Source organism: Oncorhynchus keta, chromosome 3, assembly GCF_023373465.1.
Source record: "Oncorhynchus keta strain PuntledgeMale-10-30-2019 chromosome 3, Oket_V2, whole genome shotgun sequence".
Taxonomy (NCBI): Eukaryota; Metazoa; Chordata; class Actinopteri; order Salmoniformes; family Salmonidae; genus Oncorhynchus; species Oncorhynchus keta.
Window position 1 is genome coordinate 33416203 of NC_068423.1, and position 22559 is coordinate 33438761.

Below are 22559 nucleotides of genomic sequence, written 5' to 3' on the forward strand. Positions count from 1 at the left end.
GAAGCTAGTAGTGTCTATTCAGCAACCTGGTGGTCTGGGGGTAGAAGCTAGTAGTGTCTATTCAGCAGCCTGATGGTCTGGGGGTAGAAGCTAGAAGTATCTATTCAGCAACCTGATGGTCTGGGGGTAGAAGCTAGTAGTATCTATTCAGCAACCTGGTGGTCTGGGGGTAGAAGCTAGTAGTATATATATTCAGCAGCCTGATGGTCTGAGGTAGAAGCTAGTAGTGTCTATTCAGCAGCCTGATGGTCTGGAGGTAGAAGCTAGTAGTATATATATTCAGCAGCCTGATGGTCTGAGGTAGAAGCTAGTAGTGTCTATTCAGCAACCTGGTGGTCTGGGGGGTAGAAGCTAGTAGTGTCTATTCAGCAACCTGGTGGTCTGGGGGTAGAAGCTAGTAGTATCTATTCAGGAACCTGGTGGTCTGGAGGTAGAAGCTAGTAGTGTTTATTCAGCAACCTGGTGGTCTGGGGGTAGAAGCTAGTAGTGTCTATTCAGCAGCCTGGTGGTAGAAGCTAGTAGTGTTTATTCAGCAACCTGGTGGTCTGGGGTAGAAGCTAGAAGTATCTATTCAGCAACCTGATGGTCTGGGGGTAGAAGCTAGTAGTATCTATTCAGGAACCTGGTGGTCTGGGGGTAGAAGCTAGTAGTATATATATTCAGCAGCCTGATGGTCTGGGGTAGAAGCTAGTAGTATCTATTCAGCAACCTGATGGTATGGAGGTAGAAGCTAGTAGTGTTTATTCAGCAACCTGGTGGTCTGGGGGTAGAAGCTAGTAGTATATATATTCAGCAGCCTGGTGGTCTGGGGGTAGAAGCTAGTAGTGTCTATTCAGCAACCTGGTGGTATGGGGGTAGAAGCTAGTAGTGTTTATTCAGCAACCTGGTGGTCTGGGGGTAGAAGCTAGTAGTGTCTATTCAGCAACCTGGTGGTCTGGGGGTAGAAGCTAGTAGTGTCTATTCAGCAACCTGGTGGTCTGGGGGTAGAAGCTAGAAGTATCTATTCAGCAACCTGATGGTCTGGGGGTAGAAGCTAGTAGTGTCTATTCAGCAACCTGGTGGTCTGGACGTAGAAGCTAGTAGTGTTTATTCAGCAACCTGGTGGTCTGGGGGTAGAAGCTAGTAGTGTCTATTCAGCAACCTGATGGTCTGGAGGTAGAAGCTAGAAGTATCTATTCAGCAACCTGATGGTCTGGGGGTAGAAGCTAGTAGTGTCTATTCAGCAACCTGGTGGTCTGGACGTAGAAGCTAGTAGTGTTTATTCAGCAACCTGGTGGTCTGGGGGTAGAAGCTAGTAGTGTCTATTCAGCAACCTGGTGGTCTGGGGTAGAAGCTAGTAGTGTCTATTCAGCAGCCTGATGGTCTGGGGGTAGAAGCTAGTATTATATCTATTCAGCAACCTGATGGTCTGGAGGTAGAAGCTAGTAGTGTCTATTCAGCAACCTGATGGTCGGGGGGTAGAAGCTATTGACCAGTCTGTTAGCCATGATGTTCCTGTACTGCCGGCGTCAGAGTGATGCAAGCGGCGTTGGCTCAGGTCCTTGATGATCTTCTTGGCCCTTCCTGCGACAACTGGTGTTGTAGGTGTCCTGGAAGTCAGGCAGTGTGACCCCAGTGGTGTCCTGGTGGAGTTGCGGTAGCCTGACAGTACGGACTACCACAATCATCTAAGAGACTCTCGACATTGGGGTTTACACACGGTGTAACCCAAGGGCCGCTGGTTCGAATCCCTGAGCCGACTAGGTGAAACATCTGTCCATCAGCCCTTAAGCAAGGCAAAGAAGCCAAATGGCACCCTATTCCCTATATTGTACACTACTAGGCCCCATACAACTCTGGTAAAAAAATATTTTAAAAAGTAGTGCACTATATAGGAGATAGGGTACTATTTGGATCCAGCCCCAAAATCACCAATCACCAGTCACCAATCCCCAATAACCAGTCACCAGTCCCCAATCACCAATCCCCAATCACCAGTCCCCAATAACCAGTCACCAGTCCCCAATCACCAGTCCTCAATAACCAGCCACCAGTCCCCAATAACCAGTCACCAGTCCCCAGTCCCCAATCACCAGTCCCCAATCACCAGTCCCCAATCACCAGTCCCCAATCACCAGTCCCCAATCACCAGTCCCCAATCACGTCACCAGTCCCCAGTCACCAGTCCCCAATCACCAGTCCCCAGTCACCAATCACCAGTCCCCAGTCACCAGTCCCCAATCACCAGTCACCAGTCACCAGTCACCAGTCCCCAATCACCAGTCCCCAATCACCAGTCCCCAATAACCAGTCACCAGTCCCCAATCACCAGTCCCCAATCAGCAATCACCAGTCCCCAGTCACCAGTCCACAATTACCAGTCACCAGTCACCAATCACCAGTCCCCAATCACCAGTCCCCAATCACCAGTCCCCAATCACCAGTCCCCAATCACCAGTCCCCAATCACCAGTCACCAGTCCCCAATCACCAGTCCCCAAATCACCAGTCCCCAATCACCAGTCCCCAATCACCAGTCCCCAATCACCAGTCCCCAATCACCAGTCCACAATCACCAGTCACCAGTCCCCAATCACCAGTCCCCAATCACCAGTCCCCAATCACCAGTCCCCAATCACCAGTCCCCAATCACCAGTCCCCAATCACCAGTCCCCAATCACCAGTCCCCAATAACCAGTCCCCAATCACCAGTCCCCAATCACCAGTCCCCAATCACCAGTCCCCAATCACCAGTCCCCAATCACCAGTCCACAATAACCAGTCACCAATCACCAGTCACCAGTCCACAATCACCAGTCACCAGTCCACAATCACCAGTCACCAATTACCAATCACCAATCACCAGTCCCCAATCACCAGTCACCAGTCCCCAATCACCAGTCACCAGTCCCCAGTCACATCACCAGTCCACAATCCCCAGTCACCAGTCCACAATCACCAGTCCACAATCACCAGTCACCAATCAATCACCAGTCACCAGTCCCCAATCACGTCACCAGTCCCCAGTCCACAATCACCAGTCCACAATCACCAGTCCCCAATCACCAGTCACCAATCACCAGTCACCAATCACCAGTCACCAATCATCAGTGCTACTTGATTTAAATTGCAGGGCCAGTAAACAAATATACATTCATGAAATTAATGAACAAAGAAAACCATTGTTTCTGAGAGGTGATGTTTTTTATTGATCAATCTGGAATGTGCTCAATTGATCCTGAATCGCTGTCCCAAATGGGACTATATTCCCTCTATTAAGTAGGGCTCTGGTCAAAAGTAGTGCACTAGCTAGGTATTGGGGTGCCATTTGAGACTGCACATTACATTCATCTAGAGTTCTTCCACATATCTATAAAAATGTGTTGAACAAATTCATTGAGATCTCAGGTGAAATTGGATTACAGTCTGTATGTGGTGCCTGACAATACAATAACACCACCAATGGGTTGGTATAGTACTGTACATCGTTTCACAAACCCTGTCCGTGTCCCAAATACATCTAAACTAGTGCACTAGATGGGTAATATAGGGGGCTCTGGTCTAAACTAGTGCACTAGATGGGTAATATAGGGGCTCTGGTCTAAACTAACGCACTAGATGGGTAATATAGGGGGCTCTGGTCTAAACTAGTGCACTAGATGGGTAATATAGGGGTCTCTGGTCTAAACTAGTGCACTAGATGGGTAATATAGGGGTCTCTGGTCTAAACTAGTGCACTAGATGGGTAATATAGGGGGCTCTGGTCTAAACTAGTGCACTAGATGGGTAATATAGGGGGCTCTGGTCTAAACTAGCGCACTAGATGGGTAATATAGGGGGTCATGTGGGACAAATTCGGTGTTGGTTTGAAATCTACAAATAGTGACGAGGCTTGGCGATGAGGAGTAGCTTGGGAGAATAATTGACTAAATAACACCAGTAGAATGAAACGTAACATGGTCATCTGTGTCTCTCCCACATCATTCAGCACTTTACATTTGGTTACGCCGGTATCCTGCCTTTTGACAGGAAATGTCACTGTTCAGAAACCAGTATCCATTGTCCCCGTCAATCACTGAAGTCCTCAGTGTACAAAACATTAGGAATACCTGCTCTTACCTTGACAGGATAAACAGGTGAATCCAGGTGAAAGCTATGATCCCTTATTGATGTCACTTGTTAAATCCACTTCAATCAGTGTAGATGAAGGAGAGGAGACATGTAGATGAAGGGGAGGAGACATGTAGATGAAGGAGAGGAGACATGTAGATGAAGGGGAGGAGACATGTAGATGAAGGGGAGGAGACATGTAGATGAAGGGGAGGAGACATGTAGATGAAGGGGAGGAGACATGTAGATGAAGGAGAGGAGACATGTAGATGAAGGAGAGGAGACATGTAGATGAAGGAGAGGAGACATGTAGATGAAGGAGAGGAGACATGTAGATGAAGGAGAGGAGACATGTAGATGAAGGAGAGGAGACATGTTGATGAAGGGGAGGAGACATGTAGATGAAGGGGAGGAGACATGTAGATGAAGGAGAGGAGACATGTAGATGAAGGAGAGGAGACGGGTTGAAGAAGGATTTTTTAGCCTTGATATATTTGAGACATGGATTGCGTATGTGTGCAGTTCAGAGGGTGAATGGGCAAGACAAAAATGTTAAGTGCTTTTGAACAGGTGCAACTCAATATTAGGAAGGTGTTCCTAATGTTTTGTACTCTGTAGAGACCTAGGGCTGTATGTGTCAAGCGTCTCGGAGTGCTGGTCTAGGATCAGCTTAGCCTTTTAGATCATAATTAATAAGTTAACACGGACAGGAGGGACCTGTTCCTAGATCAGCAATCCTACTGAGACGATGACACCTAGAGTTGTGTTCAACAAGGCTCTTGTTTGCAGTGAACAGGTTACTACCTTCCCAGACTGTTAGCTAACTACCTTCCCAGACTGTTAGCTAACTACCTTCCCAGACTGTTAGCTAACTACCTTCCCAGACTGTTAGCCAACTACCTTCCCAGACTGTTAGCTAACTACCTTCCCAGACTGTTAGCTAACTACCTTCCCAGACTTTTAGCTAACTACCTTCCCAGACTTTTAGCTAACTACCTTCCCAGACTGTTAGCTAACTACCTTCCCAGACTGTTAGCTAACTACCTTCCCAGACTGTTAGCTAACTACCTTCCCAGACTGTTAGCCAACTACCTGCCCAGACTGTTAGCCAACTACCTGCCCAGACTGTTAGCCAACTACCGTCCCAGACTGTTAGCTAACTACCGTCCCAGACTGTTAGCTAACTACCGTCCCAGACTGTTAGCTAACTACCTTCCCAGACTGTTAGCTAACTACCTTCCCAGACTGTTAGCTAACTACCTTCCCAGACTGTTAGCTAACTACCTTCCCAGACTGTTAGCTAACTACCTTCCCAGACTGTTAGCTAACTACCTTCCCAGACTGTTAGCCAACTACCTGCCCAGACTGTTAGCCAACTACCTGCCCAGACTGTTAGCCAACTACCTGCCCAGACTGTTAGCTAACTACTTTCCCAGACTGTTAGCTAACTACCTTCCCAGACTGTTAGCTAACTACCTTCCCAGACTGTTAGCTAACTACCTTCCCAGACTGTTAGCCAACTACCTTCCCAGACTGTTAGCTAACTACCTGCCCAGACTGTTAGCTAACTACCTGCCCAGACTGTTAGCTAACTACCTGCCCAGACTGTTAGCTAACTACCTGCCCAGACTGTTAGCTAACTACCTGCCCAGACTGTTAGCCAACTACCTGCCCAGACTGTTAGCCAACTACCTGCCCAGACTGTTAGCCAACTACCTGCCCAGACTGTTAGCCAACTACTTTCCCAGACTGTTAGCTAACTACCTTCCCAGACTGTTAGCTAACTACCTGCCCAGACTGTTAGCTAACTACCTTCCCAGACTGTTAGCTAACTACCTTCCCAGACTGTTAGCTAACTACCTTCCCAGACTGTTAGCTAACTACCTTCCCAGACTGTTAGCTAACTACCTTCCCAGACTGTTAGCTAACTACCTTCCCAGACTGTTAGCTAACTACCTTCCCAGACTGTTAGCTAACTACCTTCCCAGACTTTTAGCTAACTACCTTCCCAGACTTTTAGCTAACTACCTTCCCAGACTGTTAGCTAACTACCTTCCCAGACTGTTAGCTAACTACCTTCCCAGACTGTTAGCTAACTACCTTCCCAGACTGTTAGCCAACTACCTGCCCAGACTGTTAGCCAACTACCTGCCCAGACTGTTAGCCAACTACCGTCCCAGACTGTTAGCTAACTACCGTCCCAGACTGTTAGCTAACTACCGTCCCAGACTGTTAGCTAACTACCTTCCCAGACTGTTAGCTAACTACCTTCCCAGACTGTTAGCTAACTACCTTCCCAGACTGTTAGCTAACTACCTTCCCAGACTGTTAGCTAACTACCTTCCCAGACTGTTAGCTAACTACCTTCCCAGACTGTTAGCCAACTACCTGCCCAGACTGTTAGCCAACTACCTGCCCAGACTGTTAGCCAACTACCTGCCCAGACTGTTAGCTAACTACTTTCCCAGACTGTTAGCTAACTACCTTCCCAGACTGTTAGCTAACTACCTTCCCAGACTGTTAGCTAACTACCTTCCCAGACTGTTAGCTAACTACCTGCCCAGACTGTTAGCTAACTACCTGCCCAGACTGTTAGCTAACTACCTGCCCAGACTGTTAGCTAACTACCTGCCCAGACTGTTAGCTAACTACCTGCCCAGACTGTTAGCCAACTACCTGCCCAGACTGTTAGCCAACTACCTGCCCAGACTGTTAGCCAACTACCTGCCCAGACTGTTAGCCAACTACTTTCCCAGACTGTTAGCTAACTACCTTCCCAGACTGTTAGCTAACTACCTGCCCAGACTGTTAGCTAACTACCTTCCCAGACTGTTAGCTAACTACCTTCCCAGACTGTTAGCCAACTACCTGCCCAGACTGTTAGCCAACTACCTGCCCAGACTGTTAGCCAACTACCTGCCCAGACTGTTAGCCAACTACCTGCCCAGACTGTTAGCTAACTACCGTCCCAGACTGTTAGCTAACTACCGTCCCAGACTGTTAGCTAACTACCGTCCCAGACTGTTAGCTAACTACCGTCCAAGACTGTTAGCTAACTACCTACCCAGACTGTTAGCTAACTACCTTCCCAGACTGTTAGCTAACTACCTTCCCAGACTGTTAGCTAACTACCTTCCCAGACTGTTAGCCAACTACCTGCCCAGACTGTTAGCCAACTACCTGCCCAGACTGTTAGCCAACTACCTGCCCAGACTGTTAGCTAACTACTTTCCCAGACTGTTAGCTAACTACCTTCCCAGACTGTTAGCTAACTACCTTCCCAGACTGTTAGCTAACTACCTTCCCAGACTGTTAGCTAACTACCTTCCCAGACTGTTAGCCAACTACCTTCCCAGACTGTTAGCTAACTACCGTCCCAGACTGTTAGCTAACTACCTTCCCAGACTGTTAGCTAACTACCTTCCCAGACTGTTAGCTAACTACCTTCCCAGACTGTTAGCTAACTACCTTCCCAGACTGTTAGCTAACTACCTGCCCAGACTGTTAGCTAACTACCTGCCCAGACTGTTAGCTAACTACCTGCCCAGACTGTTAGCTAACTACCTGCCCAGACTGTTAGCTAACTACCTGCCCAGACTGTTAGCCAACTACCTGCCCAGACTGTTAGCCAACTACCTGCCCAGACTGTTAGCCAACTACCTGCCCAGACTGTTAGCCAACTACTTTCCCAGACTGTTAGCTAACTACCTTCCCAGACTGTTAGCTAACTACCTGCCCAGACTGTTAGCTAACTACCTTCCCAGACTGTTAGCTAACTACCTTCCCAGACTGTTAGCCAACTACCTGCCCAGACTGTTAGCCAACTACCTGCCCAGACTGTTAGCCAACTACCTGCCCAGACTGTTAGCCAACTACCTGCCCAGACTGTTAGCTAACTACCGTCCCAGACTGTTAGCTAACTACCGTCCCAGACTGTTAGCTAACTACCGTCCCAGACTGTTAGCTAACTACCGTCCCCCAGACTGTTAGCTAACTACCTTCCCAGACTGTTAGCTAACTACCTTCCCAGACTGTTAGCTAACTACCTTCCCAGACTGTTAGCTAACTACCTTCCCAGACTGTTAGCTAACTACCTTCCCAGACTGTTAGCCAACTACCTGCCCAGACTGTTAGCCAACTACCTGCCCAGACTGTTAGCCAACTACCTGCCCAGACTGTTAGCTAACTACTTTCCCAGACTGTTAGCTAACTACCTTCCCAGACTGTTAGCCAACTACCTTCCCAGACTGTTAGCCAACTACCTTCCCAGACTGTTAGCTAACTACCGTCCCAGACTGTTAGCTAACTACCTTCCCAGACTGTTAGCTAACTACCTTCCCAGACTGTTAGCTAACTACCTTCCCAGACTGTTAGCTAACTACCTTCCCAGACTTTTAGCTAACTACCTTCCCAGACTGTTAGCTAACTACCTTCCCAGACTGTTAGCCAACTACCTGCCCAGACTGTTAGCCAACTACCTGCCCAGACTGTTAGCTAACTACTTTCCCAGACTGTTAGCTAACTACTTTCCCAGACTGTTAGCTAACTACTTTCCCAGACTGTTAGCTAACTACCTTCCCAGACTGTTAGCTAACTACCTTCCCAGACTGTTAGCTAACTACCTTCCCAGACTGTTAGCTAACTACCTTCCCAGACTGTTAGCTAACTACCTTCCCAGACTTTTAGCTAACTACCTTCCCAGACTTTTAGCTAACTACCTGCCCAGACTGTTAGCTAACTACCTTCCCAGACTGTTAGCTAACTACCTTCCCAGACTGTTAGCTAACTACCTTCCCAGACTGTTAGCTAACTACCTTCCCAGACTGTTAGCTAACGTTAGCTGTGTCCCCAGGGACATCCACAGGGGTCCCCACAGGCCCTCTTCCTAGCCCAGAGCGAGCGGAGCTCCTCGGGGAGTGTTGGGGCGACGACAGCATGTCCTGGTAGCAGTCCTTCTCACACAGCCAGCCTGCATCCTGGGGAGACAGCAACAACAACAACAACAACCATCAGACAACAGTCAGACAATTAGGGTTAGGTTTATTAAGGTCTATCAATGCTAACTGGCATTCGTGTTAACAACCAAGGTGAAAGACAAGAATAACACGAGCTTGTTGGTTAGGGTGACTGTTTTCAGGTAGGCTACCACACTATGTTACCTGCTATGTCTACTATACTAGTGTCATCTGGTTCTTTACCTGGTATTTCTACTATACTAGTGTAATCTGGTTCTTTACCTGGTATTTCTACTATACTTTTGTAATCTGGTTATTTACCTTGTATTTCTACTATACTAGTGTCATCTGGTTCTTTACCTTGTATTTCTACTATACTAGTGTCATCTGGTTCTTTACCTGGTATTTCTACTATACTAGTGTCATCTGGTTCTTTACCTGGTATTTCTACTATACTAGTGTCATCTGGTTCTTTACCTAGTATTTTTACTATACTAGTATCATCTGGTTCTTTACCTGGTATTTCTACTATACTAGTGTCATCTGGTTCTTTACCTGGTATTTCTACTATACTAGTGTCACCTGGTTCTTTACCTAGTATTTCTACTATACTAGTGTCATCTGGTTCTTTACCTGGTATTTCTACTATACTAGTGTCATCTGGTTCTTTACCTGGTATTTCTACTATACGAGTGTCATCTGGTTCTTTACCTGCTATGTCTACTATACTAGTATCATCTGGTTCTTTAACTGGTATTTCTACTATACTAGTGTCATCTGGTTCTTTACCTGGTATTTCAACTATACTAGTGTCATCTGGTTCTTTACCTGGTATTTCAACTATACTAGTGTCATCTGGTTCTTTACCTGGTATTTCTACTATACTAGTGTCATCTGGTTCTTTACCTGGTATTTCAACTATACTAGTGTCATCTGGTTCTTTACCTGGTATTTCTACTATACTAGTGTCATCTGGTTCTTTACCTAGTATATCTACTATACTAGTGTCATCTGGTTCTTTACCTGGTATTTCTACTATACTAGTGTCATCTGGTTCTTTACCTAGTATTTCTACTATACTAGTGTCATCTGGTTCTTTACCTGGTATTTCTACTATACTAGTGTCATCTGGTTCTTTACCTGGTATTTCTACTATAGTCGTGTCATCTGGTTCTTTACCTGGTATTTCTACTATACTAGTGTCATCTGGTTCTTTACCTGGTATTTCTACTATAGTCATGTCATCTGGTTCTTTACCTGGTATTTCTACTATACTAGTGTCATCTGGTTCTTTACCTGCTATTTCTACTATACTAGTGTCATCTGGTTCTTTACCTGGTATTTCTACTATACTAGTGTCATCTGGTTCTTTACCTGGTATTTCTACTATACGAGTGTCATCTGGTTCTTTACCTGCTATGTCTACTATACTAGTATCATCTGGTTCTTTAACTGGTATTTCTACTATACTAGTGTCATCTGGTTCTTTACCTGGTATTTCAACTATACTAGTGTCATCTGGTTCTTTACCTGGTATTTCAACTATACTAGTGTCATCTGGTTCTTTACCTGGTATTTCTACTATACTAGTGTCATCTGGTTCTTTACCTGGTATTTCAACTATACTAGTGTCATCTGGTTCTTTACCTGGTATTTCTACTATACTAGTGTCATCTGGTTCTTTACCTAGTATATCTACTATACTAGTGTCATCTGGTTCTTTACCTGGTATTTCTACTATACTAGTGTCATCTGGTTCTTTAACTGGTATTTCTACTATACTAGTGTCATCTGGTTCTTTACCTGGTATTTCTACTATAGTCATGTCATCTGGTTCTTTACCTGGTATTTCTACTATACTAGTGTCATCTGGTTCTTTACCTGCTATTTCTACTATACTAGTGTCATCTGGTTCTTTACCTGGTATTTCTACTATACTAGTGTCATCTGGTTCTTTACCTAGTATATCTACTATACTAGTGTCATCTGGTTCTTTACCTGCTATTTCTACTATACTAGTGTCATCTGGTTCTTTAACTGGTATTTCTACTATACTAGTGTCATCTGGTTCTTTACCTGGTATTTCTACTATAGTCATGTCATCTGGTTCTTTACCTGGTATTTCTACTATACTAGTGTCATCTGGTTCTTTACCTGCTATTTCTACTATACTAGTGTCATCTGGTTCTTTACCTGGTATTTCTACTATACTAGTGTCATCTGGTTCTTTACCTGGTATTTCTGTGGTCCAACAGCAGCCATCCAGATCCCCATGCTCACATCTTCCCCCTGAAACAAAACGTAACACATTATGAGTCTCCAATGGTGCCTTGCTTTTCTGGTAGAAAGAGAAGGAAGGTACACAATAGTACATTGTGGTAGACAGAAGGTGCTCTTTAGTAAAAGGGGTGAATTGGTCATCATAAAGAAAAGGAGGACCAAGGCCCTCTTCATATAATGAATTAAAATGCCTTTATTAGTATGTCATGTTCAATAGAAACAAAGTTTTAAAAATCCGATGCGTTTCGGCTGCATGGCCTTCGTCAGGGAGTACAAAGAAATAACACAATGTCCTCTTGTGAACCTCTTTTCCAATTAGCCCTAATTAGAAGAGGGAGTGGTTACAAAATTGAATGGACACACCCAGTAAGCAATACTATCCACATTAAAAAGTTAAATACTGTAGCTATGTTATCATAAAGATACAACTCCAAGCTAGAAGTATTAGAACACTTAGAAAGGTAGTTCTAACCTTAAATATGACTGGGAGAAGTGTCAAGAATCAGAAAGCTATATATTCCATAGTCCACTAGAACAAAGCAAAACATGAACAACAGCAGTCTAAACGCCGCCAGACCCACTGGCTCCAGGTCATCTACAAGGCCATGCTAGGTAAAGCTCCGCCTTATCTCAGTTCACTGACTGGTCACGATGGCTACACCCATCCGTAGCACGCGCTCCAGCAGGTGTATCTCACTGATCATCCCTAAAGCCAACACCTCATTCGGCCGCCTTTCGTTCCAGTACTCTGCTGCCTGTGACTGGAACGAACTGCAAAATCGCTGAAGTTGGAGACTTTTATCTCCCTCACCAACTTCAAACATCAGCTATCTGAGCAGCTAACCGATCGCTGCAGCTGTACATAGTCTATTGGTAAATAGCCCACCCATTTTACCTACCTCATCCCCATATTGTTTTTATTTATTTACTTTTCTGCTCTTTTGCACACCAGTATCTCTACCTGCACATGACCATCTGATCATTTATCACTCCAGTGTTAATCTGCTTTGTAAAATTGTAATTATTCGCCTACCTCCTCATGCCTTTTGCACACAATGTATATAGACTGCCCATTTTTTTCTACTGTGTTATTGACTTGCTAATTGTTTACTCCATGTGTAACTCTGTGTTGTCTGTTCACACTGCTATGCTTTATCTTGGCCAGGTCGCAGTTGCAAATGAGAACTTGTTCTCAACTAGCCTACCTGGTTAAGTAAAGGTGTTCTCAACTAGCCTACCTGGTTAAGTAAAGGTGTTCTCAACTAGCCTACCTGGTTAAATAAAGGTGTTCTCAACTAGCCTACCTGGTTAAATAAAGGTAAAATTTAAAAAAATAGCTGAGGGCAATTGGTCAAAATGTCCACTAGATGACAGCAAATGGACCAATCACAACCCTACAGGAAGGGTGAGAAATCACCCCCAGATTTCTAAAACCTTGTTTCTATTGAACATGCCATACTAATAAAGGCATTTTAATTAATTATATGAAGAGGGCCTTGGTCCTCCTTTCTTTTGAAAGTGTTTGGTGCCGTGTACCTGGTAGGCCTTGAGTTGCTCTGCATTGCTGGCCAGCCATTGGACGAGGTCCCTGGAGGCCACGTAGCCCGAGCCGCAGGCGAAGGCCGGGTAGGCTGGACTGGCGTATTCTAGCTCCTGCCACTTCCCAATGCGGTCCACCGCCCAGCTCTGACGGAAACTGGGAAAGAAAGAACATCAGACAGACAGACTTCCCAATGCGGTCCACCGCCCAGCTCTGACGGAAACTGGGAAAGAAAGAACATCAGACAGACAGACTTCCCAATGTGGTCCACCACCTAGCTGTCTAACAGTAGGAAGAACAACAGACAGACAGACAGACAGACACTTCCCAATGTGGTCCACCACCTAGCTGTCTAACAGTAGGAAGAACAACAGACAGACAGACAGACACTTCCCAATGTGGTCCACCACCTAGCTGTCTAACAGTAGGAAGAACAACAGACAGACAGACAGACAGACACTTCCCAATGTGGTCTACCACCTAGCTGTCTCACAGTAGGAAGAACGACAGACAGACAGACAGGCAGGCAGGCAGGCAGGCAGGCAGACACACTTCCCAATGTGGTCCACCACCTAGCTGTCTAACAGTAGGAAGAACAACAGACCAACAGGCAGGCAGACAGAAAGACACTTAGAATTTATCTAACTAGGAGCTGCTCTGAGCAAAATGAGTCTGGAGAACTATCTGTCTAGGCTGTAGGCAGTTTTCCCCTGGTTTAAACCTTCATTTAACTAGGCAAGTCAGTTAAGAACAAACTCCTATGTACAATGACGTCCTACCGGGAACAGTGGTTTAACTGCCTTGTTCAGGGGAACAGTGGTTTAACTGCCTTGTTCAGGGAACAGTGGTTTAACTGCCTTGTTCAGGGGAACAGTGGGTTAACTGCCTTGTTCAGGGGCAGAACGACAGATTTTTACCTTGTCATGTCGGGATTGAATCCAGCAACCTTTCGGTTACTGGCTCAACGCTCTAACCACTAGGCCACCTGCCGCCCAACGCCTAACCACTAGGCCTCCTGCCACCCAACGCTCTAACCACTAGGCCTCCTGCCACCCAACGCTCTAACCACTAGGCCACCTGCCGCCCAACTCTCTAACCACTAGGCCACCTGCCGCCCAATGTTCTAACCACTAGGCCACCTGCCACCCAACGCTCTAACCACTAGGCCACCTGCCGCCCAACTCTCTAACCACTAGGCCTCCTGCCACCCAACGCTCTAACCACTAGGCCACCTGCCGCCCAACTCTCTAACCACTAGGCCACCTGCCGCCCAACTCTCTAACCACTAGGCCACCTGCCGCCCAACTCTCTAACCACTAGGCCACCTGCCGCCCAACGCTCTAACCACTAGGCCACCTGCCGCCCAACTCTCTAACCACCAGGCCTCCTGCCACCCAACGCTCTAACCACTAGGCCACCTGCCGCCCAACTCTCTAACCACTAGGCCACCTGCCGCCCAACTCTCTAACCACTAGGCCACCTGCCGCCCAACGCTCTAACCACTAGGCCACCTGCCGCCCAACGCTCTAACCACTAGGCTACCTGCCGCCCAACTCTCTAACCACTTCAAAGGATACTAGATCCTAGATCAGCACTCCTACTGAACACTGTCTAGCACGCCGTGTCCGTATCCAGACACAGTCTACCACGCCGTGTCAACGTATCCAGACACAGTCTACCACGCCGTGTCGGTATCCAGACACAGTCTACCACGCCGTGTCGGTATCCAGACACAGTCTACCACGCCGTGTCAACGTATCCAGACACAGTCTACCACGCCGTGTCGGTATCCAGACACAGTCTACCACGCCGTGTCGGTATCCAGACACAGTCTACCACGCCGTGTCCGTATCCAGACACAGTCTACCACGCCGTGTCAACGTATCCAGACACAGTCTACCACGCCGTGTCAACGTATCCAGACACAGTCTACCACGCCGTGTCAACGTATCCAGACACAGTCTACCACGCGTGTCAACGTCCAGACACAGTCAACGTATCCAGACACAGTCTACCACGCCGTGTCAACATATCCAGACACAGTCTACCACGCCGTGTCAACGTATCCAGACACAGTCTACCACGCCGTGTCAACGTATCCAGACACAGTCTACCACGCCGTGTCAACGTATCCAGACACAGTCTACCACGCCGTGTCAACGTATCCAGACACAGTCTACCACGCCGTGTCAACGTATCCAGACACAGTCTACCACGCCGTGTCAACGTATCCAGACACAGTCTACCCACGCCGTGTCAACGTATCCAGACACAGTCTACCACGCCGTGTCCGTATCCAGACACAGTCTACCACGCCGTGTCAACGTATCCAGACACAGTCTACCACGCCGTGTCAACGTATCCAGACACAGTCTACCAGGCCGTGTCAACGTATCCAGACACAGTCTACCAGGCCGTGTCAACGTATCCAGACACAGTCTACCACGCCGTGTCAACGTATCCAGACACAGTCTACCACGCCGTGTCAACGTATCCAGACACAGTCTACCACGCCGTGTCAACGTATCCAGACACAGTCTACCACGCCGTGTCGGTATCCAGACACAGTCTACCACGCCGTGTCAACGTATCCAGACACAGTCTACCACGCCGTGCCCGTATCCAGACACCGTCTACCACGCCGTGTCAACGTATCCAGACACAGTCTACCACGCCGTGTCAACGTATCCAGACACAGTCTACCACGCCGTGTCAACGTATCCAGACACAGTCTACCACGCCGTGTCAACGTATCCAGACACAGTCTACCACACCGTGTCAACGTATCCAGACACAGTCTACCACGCCGTGTCAACGTATCCAGACACAGTCTACCACGCCGTGTCAACGTATCCAGACACAGTCTACCACGCCGTGTCAACGTATCCAGACACAGTCTACCACGCCGTGTCCGTATCCAGACACAGTCTACCACGCCGTGTCAACGTATCCAGACACAGTCTACCACGCCGTGTCAACGTATCCAGACACAGTCTACCACGCCGTGTCAACGTATCCAGACACAGTCTACCACGCCGTGTCAACGTATCCAGACACAGTCTACCACGCCGTGTCAACGTATCCAGACACAGTCTACCACGCCGTGTCGGTATCCAGACACAGTCTACCACGCCGTGTCAACGTATCCAGACACAGTCTACCACGCCGTGTCAACGTATCCAGACACAGTCTACCACGCCGTGTCGGTATCCAGACACAGTCTACCACGCCGTGTCAACGTATCCAGACACAGTCTACCACGCCGTGTCAACGTATCCAGACACAGTCTACCACGCCGTGTCAACGTATCCAGACACAGTCTACCACGCCGTGTCAACGTATCCAGACACAGTCTACCACGCCGTGTCAACGTATCCAGACACAGTCTACCACGCCGTGTCAACGTATCCAGACACAGTCTACCACGCCGTGTCAACGTATCCAGACACAGTCTACCACGCCGTGTCAACGTATCCAGACACAGTCTACCACGCCGTGTCGGTATCCAGACACAGTCTACCACGCCGTGTCAACGTATCCAGACACAGTCTACCACGCCGTGTCAACGTATCCAGACACAGTCTACCACGCCGTGTCAACGTATCCAGACACAGTCTACCACGCCGTGTCAACGTATCCAGACACCGTCTACCACGCCGTGTCAACGTATCCAGACACAGTCTACCACGCCGTATCAACGTATCAGACACAGTCTACCACGCCGTGTCGGTATCCAGACACCGTCTACCACGCGTGTCGGTATCCAGACACAGTCTACCACGCCGTGTCAACGTATCCAGACACAGTCTACCACGCCGTGTCAACGTATCCAGACACAGTCTACCACGCCGTGTCAACGTATCCAGACACAGTCTACCACGCCGTGTCAACGTATCCAGACACAGTCTACCAGGCCGTGTCAACGTATCCAGACACAGTCTACCACGCCGTGTCAACGTATCCAGACACAGTCTACCACGCCGTGTCAACGTATCCAGACACAGTCTACCACGCCGTGTCACCGTATCCAGACACAGTCTACCACGCCGTGTCAACGTATCCAGACACAGTCTACCACGCCGTGTCAACGTATCCAGACACAGTCTACCACGCCGTGTCAACGTATCCAGACACAGTCTACCACGCCGTGTCAACGTATCCAGACACAGTCTACCACGCCGTGTCAACGTATCCAGACACAGTCTACCACGCCGTGTCGGTATCCAGACACAGTCTACCACGCCGTGTCAACGTATCCAGACACAGTCTACCACGCCGTGTCAACGTATCCAGACACCGTCTACCACGCCGTGTCGGTATCCAGACACAGTCTACCACGCCGTGTCAACGTATCCAGACACAGTCTACCACGCCGTGTCAACGTATCCAGACACAGTCTACCACGCCGTGTCCGTATCCAGACACAGTCTACCACGCCGTGTCAACGTATCCAGACACAGTCTACCACGCCGTGTCAACGTATCCAGACACAGTCTACCACGCCGTGTCAACGTATCCAGACACAGTCTACCAGGCCGTGTCAACGTATCCAGACACAGTCTACCACGCCGTGTCAACGTATCCAGACACAGTCTACCAGGCCGTGTCAACGTATCCAGACACAGTCTACCACGCCGTGTCAACGTATCCAGACACAGTCTACCACGCCGTGTCAACGTATCCAGACACAGTCTACCACGCCGTGTCGGTATCCAGACACAGTCTACCACGCCGTGTCAACGTATCCAGACACAGTCTACCACGCCGTGTCGGTATCCAGACACAGTCTACCACGCCGTGTCGGTATCCAGACACAGTCTACCACGCCGTGTCAACGTATCCAGACACAGTCTACCACGCCGTGTCAACGTATCCAGACACAGTCTACCACGCCGTGTCCGTATCCAGACACAGTCTACCACGCCGTGTCAACGTATCCAGACACAGTCTACCACGCCGTGTCAACGTATCCAGACACAGTCTACCACGCCGTGTCAACGTATCCAGACACAGTCTACCACGCCGTGTCAACGTATCCAGACACAGTCTACCACGCCGTGTCAACGTATCCAGACACAGTCTACCACGCCGTGTCAACGTATCCAGACACAGTCTACCACGCCGTGTCAACGTATCCAGACACAGTCTACCACGCCGTGTCAACGTATCCAGACACAGTCTACCACGCCGTGTCAACGTATCCAGACACAGTCTACCACGCCGTGTCAACGTATCCAGACACCGTCTACCACGCCGTGTCAACGTATCCAGACACAGTCTACCACGCCGTGTCAACGTATCCAGACACAGTCTACCACGCCGTGTCAACGTATCCAGACACAGTCTACCACGCCGTGTCAACGTATCCAGACACAGTCTACCACGCCGTGTCAACGTATCCAGACACAGTCTACCACGCCGTGTCAACGTATCCAGACACAGTCTACCACGCCGTGTCAACGTATCCAGACACAGTCTACCACGCCGTGTCAACGTATCCAGACACAGTCTACCACGCCGTGTCAACGTATCCAGACACAGTCTACCACGCCGTGTCAACGTATCCAGACACAGTCTACCACGCCGTGTCAACGTATCCAGACACAGTCTACCACGCCGTGTCAACGTATCCAGACACAGTCTACCACGCCGTGTCAACGTATCCAGACACAGTCTACCACGCCGTGTCAACGTATCCAGACACAGTCTACCACGCCGTGTCAACGTATCCAGACACAGTCTACCACGCCGTGTCAACGTATCCAGACACAGTCTACCACGCCGTGTCCGTATCCAGACACAGTCTACCACGCCGTGTCAACGTATCCAGACACAGTCTACCACGCCGTGTCAACGTATCCAGACACAGTCTACCACGCCGTGTCAACGTATCCAGACACAGTCTACCACGCCGTGTCGGTATCCAGACACAGTCTACCACGCCGTGTCCGTATCCAGACACAGTCTACCACGCCGTGTCAACGTATCCAGACACAGTCTACCACGCCGTGTCAACGTATCCAGACACAGTCTACCACGCCGTGTCAACGTATCCAGACACAGTCTACCACGCCGTGTCAACGTATCCAGACACAGTCTACCACGCCGTGTCCGTATCCAGACACAGTCTACCACGCCGTGTCAACGTATCCAGACACAGTCTACCACGCCGTGTCAACGTATCCAGACACAGTCTACCACGCCGTGTCCGTATCCAGACACAGTCTACCAGGCCGTGTCAACGTATCCAGACACAGTCTACCACGCCGTGTCAACGTATCCAGACACAGTCTACCACGCCGTGTCAACGTATCCAGACACAGTCTACACGCCGTGTCAACGTATCCAGACACAGTCTACCACGCCGTGTCAACGTATCCAGACACAGTCTACCACGCCGTGTCAACGTATCCAGACACAGTCTACCACGCCGTGTCAACGTATCCAGACACAGTCTACCACGCCGTGTCAACGTATCCAGACACAGTCTACCACGCCGTGTCAACGTATCCAGACACAGTCTACCACGTGTCGGTATCCAGACACAGTCTACCACGCCGTGTCAACGTATCCAGACACAGTCTACCAGGCCGTGTCAACGTATCCAGACACAGTCTACCACGCCGTGTCAACGATCCAGACACAGTCTACCACGCCGTGTCAACGTATCCAGACACAGTCTACCACGCCGTGTCAACGTATCCAGACACAGTCTACCACGCCGTGTCAACGTATCCAGACACAGTCTACCACGCCGTGTCAACGTATCCAGACACAGTCTACCAGGCCGTGTCAACGTATCCAGACACAGTCTACCACGCCGTGTCAACGTATCCAGACACCGTCTACCAGGCCGTGTCAACGTATCCAGACACCGTCTACCACGCCGTGTCGGTATCCAGACACAGTCTACCACGCCGTGTCGGTATCCAGACACAGTCTACCAGGCCGTGTCAACGTATCCAGACACAGTCTACCACGCCGTGTCAACGTATCCAGACACAGTCTACCACGCCGTGTCAACGTATCCAGACACAGTCTACCACGCCGTGTCCGTATCCAGACACAGTCTACCACGCCGCACAGGTCCGTCATCCAGACACAGTCTACCACGCCGTGTCAACGTATCCAGACACCGTCTACCACGCCGTGTCAACGTATCCAGACACAGTCTACCACGCCGTGTCAACGTATCCAGACACAGTCTACCACGCCGTGTCAACGTATCCAGACACAGTCTACCACGCCGTGTCAACGTATCCAGACACAGTCTACCACGCCGTGTCAACGTATCCAGACACCGCCTACCAGGCCGTGTCAACGTATCCAGACACAGTCTACCACGCCGTGTCGGTATCCAGACACAGTCTACCACGCCGTGTCAACGTATCCAGACACAGTCTACCACGCCGTGTCAACGTATCCAGACACAGTCTACCACGCCGTGTCAACGTATCCAGACACAGTCTACCACGCCGTGTCAACGTATCCAGACACAGTCTACCACGCCGTGTCAACGTATCCAGACACAGTCTACCACGCCGTGTCAACGTATCCAGACACCGTCTACCAGGCCGTGTCAACGATCCAGACACAGTCTACCACGCCGTCTCCGTATCCAGACACAGTCTACCACGCCGTGTCAACGTATCCAGACACAGTCTACCACGCCGTGTCAACGTATCCAGACACAGTCTACCACGCCGTGTCGGTATCCAGACACAGTCTACCACGCCGTGTCAACGTATCCAGACACAGTCTACCACGCCGTGTCGGTATCCAGACACAGTCTACCACGCCGTGTCGGTATCCAGACACCGTCTACCACGCCGTGTCAACGTATCCAGACACAGTCTACCAGGCCGTGTCAACGTATCCAGACACAGTCTACCACGCCGTGTCCGTATCCAGACACAGTCTGCCACGCCGTGTCCGTATCCAGACACAGTCTACCACGCCGTGTCAACGTATCCAGACACAGTCTACCACGCCGTGTCAACGTATCCAGACACAGTCTACCACGCCGTGTCAACGTATCCAGACACAGTCTACCACGCCGTGTCAACGTATCCAGACACAGTCTACCACGCCGTGTCAACGTATCCAGACACAGTCTACCACGCCGTGTCAACGTATCCAGACACACACAGTCTACCCACGCCGTGTCAACGTATCCAGACACAGTCTACCACGCCCGTGTCAACGTATCCAGACACAGTCTACCACGCCGTGTCAACGTATCCAGACACAGTCTACCACGCCGTGTCAACGTATCCAGACACAGTCTACCACGCCGTGTCAACGTATCCAGACACAGTCTACCACGCCGTGTCAACGTATCCAGACACAGTCTACCACGCCGTGTCAACGTATCCAGACACAGTCTACCACGCCGTGTCAACGTATCCAGACACAGTCTATCCCACGTCTACCACGCCGTGTCAACGTCCAGACACAGTCCCAGTATCCACACAGTCTACCACGCCGTGTCCGTCCAGACACATCCAGACACCGTCAACTACCACACCGTGTCAACGTATCCAGACACAGTCTACCACGCCGTGTCGGTATCCAGACACAGTCTACCACGCCGTGTCAACGTATCCAGACACCGTCTACCACGCCGTGTCGGTATCCAGACACAGTCTACCACGCCGTGTCAACGTATCCAGACACAGTCTACCACGCCGTGTCAACGTATCCAGACACAGTCTACCACGCCGTGTCAACGTATCCAGACACAGTCTACCACGCCGTGTCAACGTATCCAGACACAGTCTACCACGCCGTGTCAACGTATCCAGACACCGTCTACCACGCCGTGTCAACGTATCCAGACACAGTCTACCACGCCGTGTCAACGATCCAGACACAGTCTACCAGGCCGTGTCAACGTATCCAGACACAGTCTACCAGGCCGTGTCAACGTATCCAGACACAGTCTACCACACTGTATCTGTACAGTACTCACTTTCCCCACCAGAAGTTGTCTCTCTTCAGGCCCTTGTGGTCGATCTTCATTAAAACCTTGTCCACGTCAATATAACAATCATCATCCGTCTTCAGGAGCAGATCAAACGCAGCGTTTCCCACCGACCTGTAAAACAGCAGGAGTTATCAACCCACCTATCAGACAACAGATCATGAATTAACCCACCTATCAGACAACAGATCATGAATTAACTCACCTGTCAGACAACATAACCACACTACCATTCAAAAATTTGGGGTCACTTAGAAATGTCCTTGTTATCCATGAAAACATACATGAAATGAGTTGCAAAACCAATAAGAAATATAGTCAAGAAGTTGACAAGGTTATAAATAATAATAAATAAAATAATTTTTGTCCTTCAACCTTCTCTTTCGTAAAAGAATCCTCCATTTGCAGCAATTACAGCCTTGCAGACCTTTGGCCTTCTAGTTGTCAATGTGTTGAGGTAATCTGAAGAGATTTCACCCCATGCTTCCTGAAACACCTCCCACAAGTTGGATTGGCTTGAATTGGATTGGCTTGATGGGCACTACGCACCATACTGTCAAGCTGTTCTCACAACAGCTCAATAGGGTTGAGATCCGGTGTCTGTGCTGGCCACTCCCATGCTTCCTGAAACACCTCCCACAAGTTGGATTGGCTTGATGGGCACTTATTACGTACCATGTGGTCAAGCTGCTCCCACAACAGTTCAATAGGGT

The 22559-nt window shown here is 49.1% G+C and overlaps 1 protein-coding gene and 1 long non-coding RNA gene across 4 annotated transcripts in view; both read right to left on the reverse strand.

The window, feature by feature from the left end:
- Positions 1 to 5428: 5428 nt before the first annotated feature.
- Positions 5429 to 8434, reverse strand: LOC127915929 (uncharacterized). 3 transcript variants are annotated; one of them, XR_008092970.1, is made up of 8 exons: positions 8399 to 8434; positions 7485 to 7628; positions 7293 to 7340; positions 6573 to 6740; positions 6333 to 6428; positions 5829 to 6044; positions 5613 to 5732; positions 5429 to 5564 (listed from the first exon to the last, which is right to left on the reverse strand). It is a non-coding gene; the product is annotated as an uncharacterized LOC127915929 (long non-coding RNA). The 3 variants fall into 3 exon arrangements; XR_008092971.1 differs by lacking the exons at positions 7485 to 7628; positions 8399 to 8434 and adding an exon at positions 7677 to 7692 and having other exon boundaries at positions 7293 to 7412; XR_008092972.1 differs by lacking the exons at positions 7293 to 7340; positions 7485 to 7628; positions 8399 to 8434 and adding exons at positions 6861 to 6932; positions 7173 to 7235.
- Positions 8435 to 8909: 475 nt separating this feature from the next.
- b3galnt2 (beta-1,3-N-acetylgalactosaminyltransferase 2) overlaps positions 8910 to 22559 on the reverse strand; it is an 80093-nt gene continuing 66443 nt past the window's right edge. The window contains 5 exon segments of the mRNA XM_052496802.1: positions 8910 to 9001; positions 9004 to 9064; positions 11276 to 11332; positions 12860 to 13019; positions 21835 to 21960. Of these exon segments, the coding sequence (XP_052352762.1) occupies positions 8925 to 9001; positions 9004 to 9064; positions 11276 to 11332; positions 12860 to 13019; positions 21835 to 21960 (481 nt within the window). The 3' untranslated portion in view covers positions 8910 to 8924.